The 15,516-nt window shown below is 38.1% G+C and overlaps 2 protein-coding genes across 13 annotated transcripts in view; one reads left to right on the forward strand and one right to left on the reverse strand.

The window, feature by feature from the left end:
- Nucleotides 1-12,234, reverse strand: part of LOC127508155 (CXADR-like membrane protein) — a 252,545-nt gene extending 240,311 nt beyond the window's left edge. For 2 of the 5 annotated variants that reach the window (XM_051885848.1, XM_051885846.1), the window contains exon 1: nt 12,008-12,201. In XM_051885848.1, the coding sequence (XP_051741808.1) occupies nt 12,008-12,116 (109 nt within the window). In that variant the 5' untranslated portion in view covers nt 12,117-12,201. Of the gene's footprint in view, nt 1-12,007 lie in introns of all 5 variants that reach the window. The other 3 variants (XM_051885847.1, XM_051885849.1, XM_051885845.1) reach the window with 3 other exon arrangements.
- LOC127508159 (uncharacterized) overlaps nt 1-15,516 on the forward strand; it is a 448,826-nt gene that overhangs the window by 70,414 nt on the left and 362,896 nt on the right. The gene's annotated exons all lie outside the window — the stretch shown is intronic.

A 15,516-nucleotide genomic window follows, 5' to 3' on the forward strand; every position in this document is an offset into this window, starting at 1 on the left:
AAGTAAGTTTTTTTTAAAGTGTCGGTCAAAGGGATGAATGTAAATGTCTCACATTGCAAGAGTGTGACTTTCAATGGACTATTTCACACGAACATCTTGCTAATCATGTAGTTCAAAGTGTTCTTGAAAGGCTAATGTTCGGTTTAAAATAATTCCAATCTTTAATGCTGGTTTCACTAGTGCCACTAAATGCTCTCAATTGTGTTTCTGCAGCAGCTCAAAGTTTATATCTTATTGGTCAGCACATTTCTTTGAAGGTCAAAGAAAATTGTAGAAATATTCTCTGGGGTTCAGGGGGGTCAAAATGACAATTTTCACCTGAGATTTGACTTTAGAAAGATGGCAGCAGCATTATTTTATTCTACTTCTTGAGTTGCATGTTACTCTGAGACTCATTTTGAGAGGTTTACGAATCACCACATTCAGTGGCTTCATTTTAATAACAAAGTTCAGAATAAAAAATCAACATAACAAACGAGAATTCTTCACCACCAGGTTTGGTGTTCTGTTAGGAGCTTCACAATTTATAGCTTACATGGTTCACAGGGTTTTCCCCAGCAGAGTTATTCCTTCTGGACACAGAAGTTCAACTAGATACCTCAGGTACCTGGTACCCTTTAGATAAGTTTGTCTTAGGCCATTATACAGTGGGTACGGAAAGTATTCAGACCCCTTAAATTTTTCACTCTTTGTTATATTGCAGCCATTTGCTAAAATCATTTAAGTTCATTTTTTTCCTCATTAATGTACACACAGCACCCCATATTGACAGAAAACACAGAATTGTTGACATTTTTGCAAAAAGAAAAACTGAAATATCACATGGTCCTAAGTATTCAGACCCTTTGCTGTGACACTCATACATTTAACTCAGGTGCTGTCCATTTCTTCTGATCATCCTTGAGATGGTTCTACACCTTCATTTGAGTCCAGCTGTGTTTGATTATACTGATTGGACTTGATTAGGAAAGCCACACACCTGTCTATATAAGACCTTACAGCTCACAGTGCATGTCAGAGCAAATGAGAATCATGAGGTCAAAGGAACTGCCTGAAGAGCTCAGAGACAGAATTGTGGCAAGGCACAGATCTGGCCAAGGTTACAAAAAAATTTCTGCTGCACTTAAGGTTCCTAAGAGCACAGTGGCCTCCATAATCCTTAAATGGAAGATGTTTGGGACGACCAGAACCCTTCCTAGAGCTGGCCGTCCGGCCAAACTGAGCTATCGGGGGAGAAGAGCCTTGGTGAGAGAGGTAAAGAAGAACCCAAAGATCACTGTGGCTGAGCTCCAGAGATGCAGTCGGGAGATGGGAGAAAGTTGTAGAAAGTCAACCATCACTGCAGCCCTCCACCAGTCGGGGCTTTATGGCAGAGTGGCCCGACGGAAGCCTCTCCTCAGTGCAAGACACATGAAAAAACACCTGAAGGACTCCAAGATGGTGAGAAATAAGATTCTCTGGTCTGATGAGACCAAGATAGAACTTTTTGGCCTTAATTCTAAGCGGTATGTGTGGAGAAAATCAGGCACTGCTCATCACCTGTCCAATACAGTCCCAACAGTGAAGCATGGTGGTGGCAGCATCATGCTGTGGGGGTGTTTTTCAGCTGCAGGGACAGGACGACTGGTTGCAATCGAGGGAAAGATGAATGCGGCCAAGTACAGGGATATCCTGGACGAAAACCTTCTCCAGAGTGCTCAGGACCTCAGACTGGGCCGAAGGTTTACCTTCCAACAAGACAATGACCCTAAGCACACAGCTAAAATAATGAAGGAGTGGCTTCACAACAACTCCGTGACTGTTCTTGAATGGCCCAGCCAGAGCCCTGACTTAAACCCAATTGAGCATCTCTGGAGAGACCTAAAAATGGCTGTCCACCAACGTTTACCATCCAACCTGACAGAACTGGAGAGGATCTGCAAGGAGGAATGGCAGAGGATCCCCAAATCCAGGTGTGAAAAACTTGTTGCATCTTTCCCAAAAAGACTCATGGCTGTATTAGATCAAAAGGGTGCTTCTACTAAATACTGAGCAAAGGGTCTGAATACTTAGGACCATGTGATATTTCAGTTTTTCTTTTTTAATAAATCTGCAAAAATGTCAACAATTCTGTGTTTTTCTGTCAATATGGGGTGCTGTGTGTACATTAATGAGGAAAAAAAATGAACTTAAATGATTTTAGCAAATGGCTGCAATATAACAAAGAGTGAAAAATTTAAGGGGGTCTGAATACTTTCCGTACCCACTGTACGTGATACGTGTTTTTTGCTGCATGTACAGCACATTTCATTGCAAAGTGCATGATACATGTCCCTGGCTGCATACACACTTCTAATTTTATTTATAGCAATAGGGTGCTGCCTAGTTTCACGGAAGCAACAGGATGTCTGCTTATCTACATCTTCACACATACATCTAATTTTAATTATAGGCAGTGCTGAAACTCTTCTGTGGAAAGGGCCTCAACCTCACCTATTAACATTTGCATCTCACACTTCTTGACATTAATTATTTCTCTTACAATTTTCATTAATCTTTTATTTAATATTTCTTGCTGTCTAATTAATCGCATCATCTACCATCCTTTTGAGATGGGTTTCTTCTGGTTGTGGCATTCATCCTTTCTCTTCTTCTTGGCATCTTTCTTTGATGATTTGTCCTGCTCCTTTTGTAAAACTTGCACAATTAGATGACTCATGTTAATTTTGAGTTCGGATGATACATTTATGTTTTGTCCAAGGATTTATGCTTTGTCCAAAGGATTTATCAGGAGAGTGCACATAATTTTTTGGATCATCTGATACAACCAGAGGAATATCTGAAGAACATATAATGTTGAAACTAGAAATGTATGTAGACGTAATTTTTCTATCAGCTAAACTGAATAGAACATATCTGTCCTAGTGCCATAAATATTGTTTTTCCAAAGCTGTCATGCCTGTAAATCTAAAAGTATAAAAGATATCTCTATATTCTTCTAGATTATCATTCTTAATAAACTTTTCTTTTGTAATCTTTGTAATTTTTAAGAACTTATATGGTTCAATACCATAGATGTGAGGACCCCAATGCAACACCATGTCCAAATTGTTGAATTTTACCCATTTTCAATGGTCAAAACCCAAATGTGGTTCACTTTGCACACAGCTGACACTCGTGGCTCAACTATCAGCTGTGTGTAAAGAAAAAAAAAAATGTTGGTTTATGTCTTTTTTTTAAAACAAGAGAACATGCAACATGACATCAGGGACTTGATATAAATCAAATAAATGCAAATGCATGAAAAATAACAGCCAAATAAAATAAATAGTAACAAACTAAATAGTAAAATAAAATAAATATTTTCAATTTCATGTTTTCATATTGTCCACCACATAAAACAAATAATTTAAAAATAACACACATACAAATACCACTAATTAAATAAAAATACAACAATGTTAACATTACATTCAAATCATTTAGTAACACAGGCTAGGCTAATAGTCATTCAGTGCCGAACCTGTAAAAAGTAATGATAGTAATGATAACAATATTCAATAGGCAAGTTATTTAGTAATACATCTTTTTTTTTTAGGAAAGTGTCAAACCTGTAACAAGTAGAACAATTTGTCCACTACATATGCATGAAAAAAAAAAAAAAAAGAGAAAATAATGGGAAGCATTAAGAAATAACGATATCCAATAGGCAAGTCATTCAGTAATACACTGGCATTCAGTAAAGTGTCAAACACGTAAACAGTAGGACCATTGAGTGAGTGAGTGAGAGAGAGAGAGAGTGTGTGAGCATGGATCACTCTGCATCTTCATCACTATGGCCTGCATTGTAAGTCACCTGATACAGTGCACCACCATAAAAAGCCCTCACCACATCAGACACACCTATTGCTCCTAACAGTGCCAGCACATCGCGCTTCTTTGTGGCCTTCACAGAGGTCTGCTTTAGAAGTAACTCAGGTTTCAGGTCAGCCCACCGCTTGCCCCGCTTTAATACACTATGGAAACAATACTCCCCATTGTAAGTAGTCTTTAAACCAACCTTGTTGGTACTCAAGTCAAGCATGCGTGCTTCACTGATTTTAAAGCTCTTCTGAGCCTTTACACACTCTTTTGTGGCTGACCTCTAATCAAATGCATCCCAGTCTGTGCCATAAACGTGAACGTGGCCGAATTGCTGAAGGATGGCATGGTATTCCTGTGGTAGCAGAACTGTGTCAATTTTCCTGATCTTCTGCTCAATTCTGCCAAAGACTCTGTCTGCTGGGAGAAAACTGTGGCCCCTTACTGGAAAGGTATGCCAAGGTTGGGAAAAAACTGACGAAGTTCCATGAGCATGGACACCATGTTCATGTTTTTGTTTTGCCCAAAAGAAGAGTCGCTGAACAGCCGAAGCCCCCTGGATCTGCGGAGTTTGTCCTGAAGTCGAACCTTGAGGCAGTCACTTACAATCATATTGCAGTCTTTGCTATTCTCATTCTCCTGCCACACGTAGAGATGGACATCATCTTTTTTCTGGTGACCGTTCTCACCATGGTGCACAACAACACCAAACAGGTACAGATACATCTGCCGTGAGTAAGCAACCTTGCCTAACAGGTCATTAAACATGCGCGCTCTGCGACGATGCAAGATGAATGATGCAGAATCCATCCTCTTCTTGGTCTCAGTTAGGTTTGGATCTGTAATCCTGATCTTGTACTTGGCACAATCAGAGCATGCATCTGTAGCTGGGTGACCGAAGCCAAGATTTAAATATTTGGAGAACACTGAGTAATAGAGGGAGTAGCTGGTCTGAGCATGGTTTTGAGCCTCAAAGAGCTCATGCATCTTGTGCACATTCAGGTCACTGGGGATATACTTGCGGCCTGGTGCTCCTCTCCGCCCGTAATGGCTGGCCCTGCAGGTAAAAGACTGGATGTGCTCAACAATGAGTTGCCTTCTCCTGTTGTGCTCCTCACTGTGCCGTGCACCACCTCTTCTCTCTGGGCGAGCCTCAGCAGTCTCAGCATAATATTTAGCCACCCGGGACACACGGTCTTTGCTGATGCCTGTGAAAGTAAATTGTTTAGATTGAAATAAAAAGAATTACACACAACTAACTTGCTATTACATACTCTATAAAATAGATTATTAAAATTGTAATACCCAAAACATTGTTTCATTTGATTACTTTGAAATGAAGATACTGCTAATTATTCTACATTAAGTTAATGTATGCTTAATATTAGTGTCTGTACTTCCATTAGGAAAAAAAAAATTATGTTAAAAGTATCACATTCTCACTGATATGTGATGATAATGAATTTCTCTAAATTGCAATGAATTCAGTTCCACTTCCTGTAATTCCAATTCAAATTCAATTCAACATCCTGTAGGGTGAAGTCAATTCAAATTCATTCATTGAACTGAATTAAATTCTGAAATTCTGAATTTTGCATGGCCCTGGCAGGGGTCAGGATCCTCTTTTGCATCAGTAGGCTAGTATTATTATCAGTACTTTCCATGTCACGTTAGCATGCTTGTTTACAGCAAAAAAATCTTTGTCGCAAGGGAGAAACCTACAAAACGGTATTAAACTAGGCAATTCTGAAATGAAAATGTACTCACCAAACACTTTAATGAAGGTCGCCTTGCAAACGGGCACCTTCTCCAGGTGACTGCTGCACAAAAGACTGTACTTGACTGATATGTTCCGGTCTTTTCGTTTGTTTACGTCCAGGACTGTCAGACGCTGCCTTTTCACTTGCGTTTATGTCCAGGAGATGAAGTATGGCCCTGTCCTGGTCAACCTTGTTTGGTCTTTCATAAAACTTGTTGAAATTCATCATCAAATCGTCCGGTGACAGCTTCTCGGCCTGACAGAAATTGGTCGCACCAGCCTTGTGTTGACATCCCACAGTGGGTATTAACATGCCACCTGAGTGGCGCCATGCTAGATTGCATCGAACGCTCACCGAATTCTGATTGGTCGAGAGGACATATCGCATTTAGGCTAAAAACAGGTTCGGCGCTTATAGCGGTTTGGAAAGAAACTGCATCTTGCAGTACATTTTAAACAAGGAAATATAGCGATTTGACATGAAACATTGATGGAGCAGAGAATAGGTTCAGTACACAGCAAAATGGCATGACAAACTCATTTTTTTTTTTTAATTTGCCGTTTATCGCGTTTTGGAAAAGAGCTCTTCATGTGTTCTTTAAGGGTTGATGATTGACTGAAACTCTTCCCACATTGATGGCATACATGTGGCTTCTCTCCAGTGTGAACTCTCATGTGCCTTCTAAGATGTGGTTTTTGTATGAAGCTCTTCCCCAAAAGCTCTTCCTTTTTGTGTAAAACTCTTTCCACACTGATCACATGTGAATGGCTTCTCTCCAGTATGAGTGAATCTCAAGATGTTATTTTTTTGTGAAACTCTTTCCACACTGAGTGCAGGTTGTATATTTATTGGCTCTTATTTTCTTTAAAAATGTATTTTTAGTCTTTGAGCGACTCAAAGGTTTTTCTCCAGGTGTGACATGATGTTTCTCCTCCACTTCACTCAGTTCTTCACTCTCCTCGCTCTCTTCCATCAGGTCTGAAATGAAAGAAAAAAGAATTAAATTAATTTTCACTACATCAAAATAATTCAAAGTGGGGGTTGTGCGATATATATCATCTATGATAATATTGTAATTGTTGTTTTAACGATGTTCAATCTGACATCAGAGTATGTCTCTTATTTTGCAAAAGCCAAAAAAAACAAAAACAAAACACACCTAGAGAGTCCACTCATACACTGTGTGATGTAGCTTTTTTGATTTAGGTTAAATTGCATTAAGAGTGTTCTCTCTCACTGTGTGTTGTGTTTCCCCCAGATTTCAGCATGACTGCAAATACGATATTGATTTTAGACAACAGTTTATTAATACGTTAATATTAAGTTACTTACATTTTAGACACAAAATTGCCTGTTTTGCTCTATTTCGTCAACAAAAATAGTTCCATACACAGCAGAACTGTTTTGCATCTCTGAGCAACACACTTTAGTGTTTCATTACTGAATGAATCAGTCCATTTGGACAAATCAGTTGAGTGAATGATTCAATGACTCACTGATTAAGAAAGTCAAATGCTTTGTTCCTGAAATGATCAGCCATTTGAACGTATCAGCTAAATTAATGACTCAATAATTCGCTCATTAACATTAACTTGACACCACCTACTGGCGGTTTAAGTTTCATGTTTAAAGTATCTTTTCAATTTTAAAATCACTTCATATATCAAAATTTAATTTTACAGCATCAAAGCATTATGCATTTGTAACTGCAGTTTAAATTCATTAGTTTCCCTCTGAGCTGCATTAAACAGTCTGTGTAAATGCATCTAAATGCCACTTCAAATCATTTTCAGGATTATACGTCATTGGAAATTTACATGAATAAGATACATTGAGCTTCCAATTTTTATTTTTTTTAAAACATTATAGGCACAAATCCTATGTTTCTGTAGTGAGAACTATTAAATACAATTGATCGACAACACAATTATCTAATGTAATATCAATAGTGGGAGGAGCTTCACTGACGGTGTGATTGATGTGGGAGGAGCTTCACTGACAGTGATAGATGTGTGGGGAGCTTCACTGATGGTGTGATTGATGTGGGAGGAGCTTCACTGATGGTGTGATTGATGTGGGAGGAGCTTCACTGATGGTGTGATTACAGTGGGAGGAGCTTCACTGATGATGTGATTGATGTGGGAGGAGCTTCACAGACAGGTGTGATTGCAGCTGACCTGCCAAAATCAAAAAAATATCAGTCACAGGCAGTTGCAGTTTTCACAATGCTTGACCGATGGAAATAAATCCCATTGTTTCTTGATTCTTGTTTGCCATTTATTGATGAAGATAGTTTTGTGATTAGTAGTGCTGTACCCCCCCCCCCCCCCCCCCATGCCCCCGACTGAATTGTTGGACTATAATGAAATCACTGCAGTGTTCAACTCAAAGCCTCGTCGTCTCCTGTCCTGTTATAATTATCAAAAGTAAGCCAATCTACATTTTCCTACTATGCAGTTGCATAGTCACTGTTGTTTATTTCATGTGATACTGTCTGTCAGTACTATCCACTAATAAAACTGTCATGATCACCACCACCCCGGACTATGGTGTCACATTAGAACTTAATTTCCCATGATCCTTTGTCCCAGACTCATCTTTTCATTGCACCCAGCTGTCATCATTTATGTTGTTAGTGTCTGTCTATTTATACCCAGTTTGTTTCTGTCTGTGTTGTTGAGTTTTTGCTCTGCACTTCTGTGGCCTGTTGCACAAAGCCGGTTTCAGTTTCTACCCAGGTTTATGAAGGTGAATTGGTTTTTAGCGGGGTTCATTGCTTTGGTAACTTATGCTACACGGCTAACCTGCTCCGGAGCACATTTTATTCTGGGTTAGAGAGAAACCCAAACTCGACCAATCAGCTGTGAGTAAAGTGACATGTATCTGATGCAATAAAGCCACTCCCCCTGTATCTCTCGCTCCAAATTAAATCAGTTTATAGTGAAAACATTTTAGAGACAAAATTGCTCAACATTTGCTGTTAATTATTCATTATATTTATATTGAATTAAAATTGACCAAATGACCAAATTAAAATTATGAATAATTTATGACATATTCATATAATTAGGCCTATTATATTAATTGACAGTATTAAACTTTGCTTTTAAATTAAAATAAATATAATACATGCATAATATATAAAGCTTTTAAACAGATTAAGTTTACACGTATTCTTTCGAGCTCTTTGTTAAACTATATATATAGTCAGATATTTTCTTTCAGCTGCCTTCTCAAACTTTCACTACATCAGTGTTTATTCCTGCTTTGTAAATGCGTTTAATTTCATATTTTTCATAACGATCTCTTAATCTTCGGAAGAGACATGAATTGCGCGGCTCTCTCGCGAGAAGTGAATCAAACTGACGTTCTCCTTGTTCCGTGTGATTGGCTGTTTGCCGCACGTGTCACACTTTCAGGTGCACGCGCTTTGCAAACTCTGGATTAAACCTGAGTTGACAGAGAAAGTTTATACAGAGCGTTGTGCAACAGTTGATCCTGATCTAAACCAGGTTGGATTTATCTGGATTCTTCAACTCCAAACCTACTCTGAAACTCAGAGTTTGTTCAACTAGCTTCATGCAACAGGCCACTGAGCACTCTGGCTTCTTGTTTCTCTGTTTGGTTTTTGTTGTCTTGTTTCTTGACTGATTTGTATGGATTTTGACCCTTGCCTGGCTGTAACTACGTTTTTGGATTTCCCTTAAATAAACTACACTTGGATCTTTACCGGCAAGTCTCAGAGCACTGTGACAAAAGCTAGTCCACCCAAAGGCCTTTCCCATTTCTTATTTCCATTTTTTTTCTAAACAAAGAAAACAAACCACGACTCAAATACAAAAAGAGAAACAAATGGGTTCCGTAGAGCTGAAATACAAGCAACCCCTTAGCTGTCACCCCCCCCCACTGTAAATTCACTGTAATATGTATTGAACATATATATTAGACTAAACATTTTTTATTTTTACAAAATATTTTTTGCTCAAAAATTGCTATAAAATCAAAGCCACATATCTAACCATGTTGTGTTCCAAATTTGAATTTGGTATCACAAAAATTGAAGGTCCTATGAGATTTTGCTGTACTAAAAATAGCCACGGGGTGTCAACCACATTCCATTGATTTTTTTTTAATGATATTTCTGTCCAAATATCAATTGTATCACAAAATAGTCATGAAATATGGAACCTTGAGACTCAGACCTTTCTGACAATATGTGTTTTGTCAAGATTAGAAAAGGTTTTGATTATAAAATAGTCAAAATAAATTTTGTAATATGAAACCTGAAACCGCCCACTAGGGGAGGAACCAGCTAAAAGAATTTAAAGTACCATTTCCATTGTAATGCAGCATCGAATTTCAAAATGGTTTACATAGGATGAATTTTGAGTTAGTAAGCTTTTGAATGATACCTAATTTATGATAATTACTAAAATATGTGATATACGAAAAAAATGGCAATAAAATAAGAGCGGTGACAGATAAGGGGTTAAAACACCTTTTTTATACCAAAGTCCCTTTAAGACAAGTCATTTCACTCGCCGCAGTCGGCGGCCATCTTTGAAACGCCTCTCGGCATGAAAGTGCAGCTCCTATCTCTTTGAATGGGGAAACATCAAATTCTCCAAAGCTGTTTGTCAAGCTTTCAATTAAATTTCATATTTAAATCACCAATGAAATCTGACAACAACTGTCATAAATTTGGTCTCTAAACACTCAAATTATATTTTTCAGGGTGGATCAAGCTAATGCACATGCACACTCCTAAGTCCTTCTCTATAGGAAAGGCACATCTGACTGTTTCTATAGGAACCGGGGCTTCTAACAGCCGCTGCAGATGCGATGATTTTACCAATCGGCGTTTGGCTCTTATTTAGAAGGCGGGACTTATTCCACCATATTGCACATTGCACTTTTTTTCCACTCAAAACAATATGAGTGATGTGTCTTGTGTTATTCTATAGTCTTTGATTATGCATACTGAAAAAATTACCTCATATTTTAACACTTCAGTAATTCAAATCAACTCGTACCTGTCTCTAGGTCACTTCATGCGTTTTCTCTGAATGGATAGCTATCCAATTGTGAAAAGACCAAGTGTAAACAGATTCTAGAGAGATTTAAATCTGATCGCTTTAACCACTTCAGGAGGTGGTCTGGGACGCATTCCAGACGAAACTGGACAAGTGTAAATGCATCTGGCTGTTGAAACCACATATGTAAATTTTACTTCTCCAAACAATGCTAAAAAAAAAAATAAACGTGTGACAGCGTGTTATAGGTGATATGACATGTATATGCCAGATATGACAGCACAACTGTAGCACACATCACCACAGATGAGTCTCTCTAAAGCAAACTGTGGCAAACAAAACGGAAAGTAAGTCACAGATGATCAAAACACAATCATCAACTAAATGATCTAACCAGTGCTGTTGCTGCTCTCTTCTACTGCGGTCTTTGATTTTGAAATTAGCTGATGATCAATAAAATGCAGCTCATATTTGTTGCTTTCTGTGACGTGAACTCCATTAAATCTGCATTTAGCGTGGGAATTAAAGATCAGATTTATATCTGTTTTGCGGAGACACATTTATGTGACCAAGTGTAAATTGAAACATTTTGATAAATCAGATAGATATTCGATCAGTAAAAATGCATGAAGTGACCAGGTGTAAACAGATCCAATCGAACCCCTCGCATTCAAACACACGAGTGTCCGTCTATTTCCGCCGGCCAGAAACAAACACACCTGCCGTTCTCGTTCCTACCACTGATCTTTATACTTGGCTAATCACACCCCTCGATTTATTATTTACTCCCTTGATGTCACCTGCTACAATTATAATATAGTTTATGTTTTGGTTTAATTTAATCTATGTTACTTAAGAATGAAAATATAGCGTAAATTGGAAATGTCAAACTAACTGATTTATTTTTGTGTCATTTGTATCATAATGTCAGTCGATGTTTTGTCAATCAAATTTCTGGACTTAAAATAAATAAGAGGAAACAAACCCACTGCATGCTTCCCCTTGAGAAAAGATTAACACAAACTACAGCAGCATAATGTGTGCATGTGAATCTAAATATAGTTTGACTGTCTAATTACTACATTCATTGCAAAAATCAATTAAATCATTAACATGTTACAGTTGTGTATGTGCATAAACTGACAATGACCACAAGACCTTTAATAATAAAGAGTAATATTAATGTTTACAGTGTCAAACTGTGTTCATAGTAAGATTTATTAGAGGCTCAGACGCTACTTATACTGCATGAAACACGACAAAACTCTGAGATCACAGTGTGAATGTGTGCAAGAATAAACTGAGCATGTTCAAATCAACTCTTTCCAGACTAATTCCACTAAATGTCTTTAGAGAAAATACAGATTTCTTTACCTGTGAGAAGTGAAGAGTGAATGATCAGTCCCAGCAGACACAGATCACACTTATCAGCCATTTTCTGTGTCTGAAAGTCTTCTGTTACAGCTCTTTCTTTAAACATCATCAGCTCCTCCTGTGGTTGTGAACTTCCTCTGATATGATCAACTGAGAACTGAGAATAGCTCAGGCAGTTTTACCCTTCCATCTAGAGAGCCGAGCGCTGACTGTTATCAGTGTTGACATCTGTTCCCCTATGATTCCTCTCAACTGTCTAACCCTAACAATAACCAGTAGGAGGAACAGAGGGAAACATGTCATGACTCTGGTTGTGAAACATGTAGTTCAGTGTGAGAAGAGCATATTGTAAACCACACTGGCTCAACAAACAGGCCCTGAAGAGGCATACGCCACTTCCTACACACCTGCAAACTCTGACCCACGCTTACAAATGTTCTGGAGACAGAGCAGATTTAGCTGAGGGTCTGACGGCAATTTTAAATCCTCATTATGAGTCCTAATGATTACCAATGACCATATTACCCCTATTCTTTCTTCTCTACACTGGTTGCCAGTCCATTATAGGATTGATTTTAAGATTTTGTTGTTTGTTTTTAAGTCTTTAAATGGTCTTGCACCACTATATCTTTCAGATTTATTACAACCTTACTCACCATAAAGATCACTTAGGTCCGTTAACCAGAAACTTTTGACTGTTCCTAGGGCGAAACATAAATTATGGGGTGATCATGCTTTTTCAGTGATGGCTCCGAGACTCTGGAACAGTTTGTCCTTAAATTTTAGAACAGCTTCCACACTGGGGTCTTTCAAATCCCTTTTAAAAATCTTTTTTACCTGGCTTTTTTGTAGGTTTTTATTTAGTGATATTTTGTCTTTTAATGTTGTGTGGTCAGATGTCTCTGTGCTGTATAATATTGGTGTGTAATGCATGTTTTTGCTGTTTGTACATGTTTAAAAGCTGTACAGCACATTGGTCAACTACAAACCCGATTCCAAAAAAGTTGGGACACTGTACAAATTGTGAATAAAAAAGGAATGCAATGATGTGGAAGTTTCAAATTTCAATATTTTATTCAGAATACAACATAGATGACATATCAAATGTTTAAACTGAGAAAATGTATCATTTTAAGGGAAAAATAAGTTGATTTTAAATTTCATGGCATCAACACATCTCAAAAAAGTTGGGACAAGGCCATGTTTACCACTGTGTGGTCTGCAAACGTCTGGGGACTGAGGAGACAAGTTGCTCAAGTTTAGGAATAGGAATGTTGTCCCATTCTTGTCTAATACAGGCTTCTAGTTGCTCAACTGTCTTAGGTCTTCTTTGTCGCATCTTCCTCTTTATGATGCGCCAAATGTTTTCTATGGGTGAAAGATCTGGACTGCAGGCTGGCCATTTCAGTACCCGGATCCTTCTTCTATGCAGCCATGATGTTGTAATTGATGCAGTATGTGGGGAAGTATGTGTCATGTTGGAAAATGCAAGGTCTTCCCTAAAAAAGAGACGACGTCTGGATGGGAGCATATGTTGTTCTAGAACTTGGATATACCTTTCAGCATTGATGGTGCCTTTCCAGATGTGTAAGCTGCCCATGCCACACGCACTCATGCAACCCCATACCATCAGAGATGCAGGCTTCTGAACTGAATGCTGATATCAACTTGGGTTGTCCTTGTCCTTTTTAGTGCGGATGACATAGCATCCCAGTTTTCCAAAAAGAACTTTAAATTTTGATTCGTCTGACCACAGAACAGTTTTCCACTTTGCCACAGTCCATTTTAAATGAGCCTTGGCCCAGAGAAAACGCCTGCGCTTCTGGATCATGTTTAGATATGGCTTCTTTTTTGACCTATAGAGTTTTAGCCGGCAACGGTGAATGGCACGGTGGATTGTGTTCACCAACAATGTTTTCTGGAAGTATTCCTGAGCCCATGTTGTGATTTCCATTACAGTAGCATTCCTGCATGTGATGCAGTGCCGTCTAAGGGCCCGAAGATCACGGGCATCCAGTATGGTTTTCCGGCCTTGACCCTTACGCACAGAGATTGTTCCAGATTCTCTGAATCTTTGGATGATATTATGCACTGTAGATGATGATAACTTCAAACTCTTTGCAATTTTTCTCTGAGAAACTCCTTTCTGATATTGCTCCACTATTTTTCGCCACAGCATTGGGGGAATTGGTGATCCTCTGCCCATCTTGACTTCTGAGAGACACTGCCACTCTGAGAGGCTCTTTTTATACCCAATCATGTTGCCAATTGACCTAATAAGTTGCAAATTGGTCCTCCAGCTGTTCCTTATATGTACATTTAACTTTTCCGGCCTCTCACTTGACATTTGACTTGACATTTGATATTCAACAGTGCTTTGATCTGCCTGCATTGACACTATTCTTTAAGAGCTGCTGTGCAGCCAAACAATGTACCAGTTATCAATGTAAAGCTGCTTTGACACAATCTACATTGTAAAAAGCGCTATATAAATAAAGGTGACTTGACTTGACTTGACTTATTGCTAGCTGTCCCAACTTTTTTGGAATGTGTAGCTCTCATGAAATCCAAAATGAGCCGATATTTGGCATGACATTTCAAAATGTCTCACTTTCAACATTTGATATGTTATCTATATTCTATTGTGAATAAAATATAAGTTTATGAGATTTGTAATTTTTAATTCACAATTTGTACAGTGTCCCAACTTTTTTGGAATCGGGTTTGTAATGTTAACAGTTGGTTTTAATGGTGCTTTACAAATAAATTTCCTTGCATTGCCTAATCATAAATACAGTGCATGTTCACAATAACAGTTTAAAGATTTAAACTCTGTTTTACATCTGATATACACATTTAGATTAAATATGCCATTTTCATTAATGGAGTTAAGCACATAAATATAGTACAGTAAAACATCCAAAAACCACTAGGCCAGTGTTATATATTTTGTTCAGTTGAGTACATACAATATCCCAAATATTTCCAACTATTTGTAAATCGTGAGAAGCTCCGGGACGTGTGAGGAGTCGCCTGTCATTTGCGTCATACCCGCGTTGCTCTCGGTTTCCGGTTTTATTTTGTAGAAACCATGGAAACACCAAAGACGCTTTAATATATTATATGTTTTAATAGACAAGGGAACAACTGTTTTGATATATTTATAGAGAGAAAACTAATTAATGTTATATAGCTCAACACGTTTAGTCTTATTGTTTAAATCTTTCTTGATTTTCTGCGAGTACCATGCTTTACCATGCCTCAGAGAAAAACACTATTTTGTCAAGTAGCTAACATAGCATAATCAGATGCAGCTTTATTTTTAGTAACAGTAATACAGCATTTTCTCCATGATACAAAACGTTTTAAAATTAATTGCATGCCATTTATCAACACAAGCTATCCAGCATTTAATAATCGATCTATCTTACTGCAGTGTGCAACAAGTGTCTCACAGCAGCCGCCGAGCGAACGCACAGAGTAACGTTATAACATCATTTTCAACACAC

Source organism: Ctenopharyngodon idella, chromosome 3 (genome assembly GCF_019924925.1).
Source record: "Ctenopharyngodon idella isolate HZGC_01 chromosome 3, HZGC01, whole genome shotgun sequence".
Taxonomy (NCBI): Eukaryota; Metazoa; Chordata; class Actinopteri; order Cypriniformes; family Xenocyprididae; genus Ctenopharyngodon; species Ctenopharyngodon idella.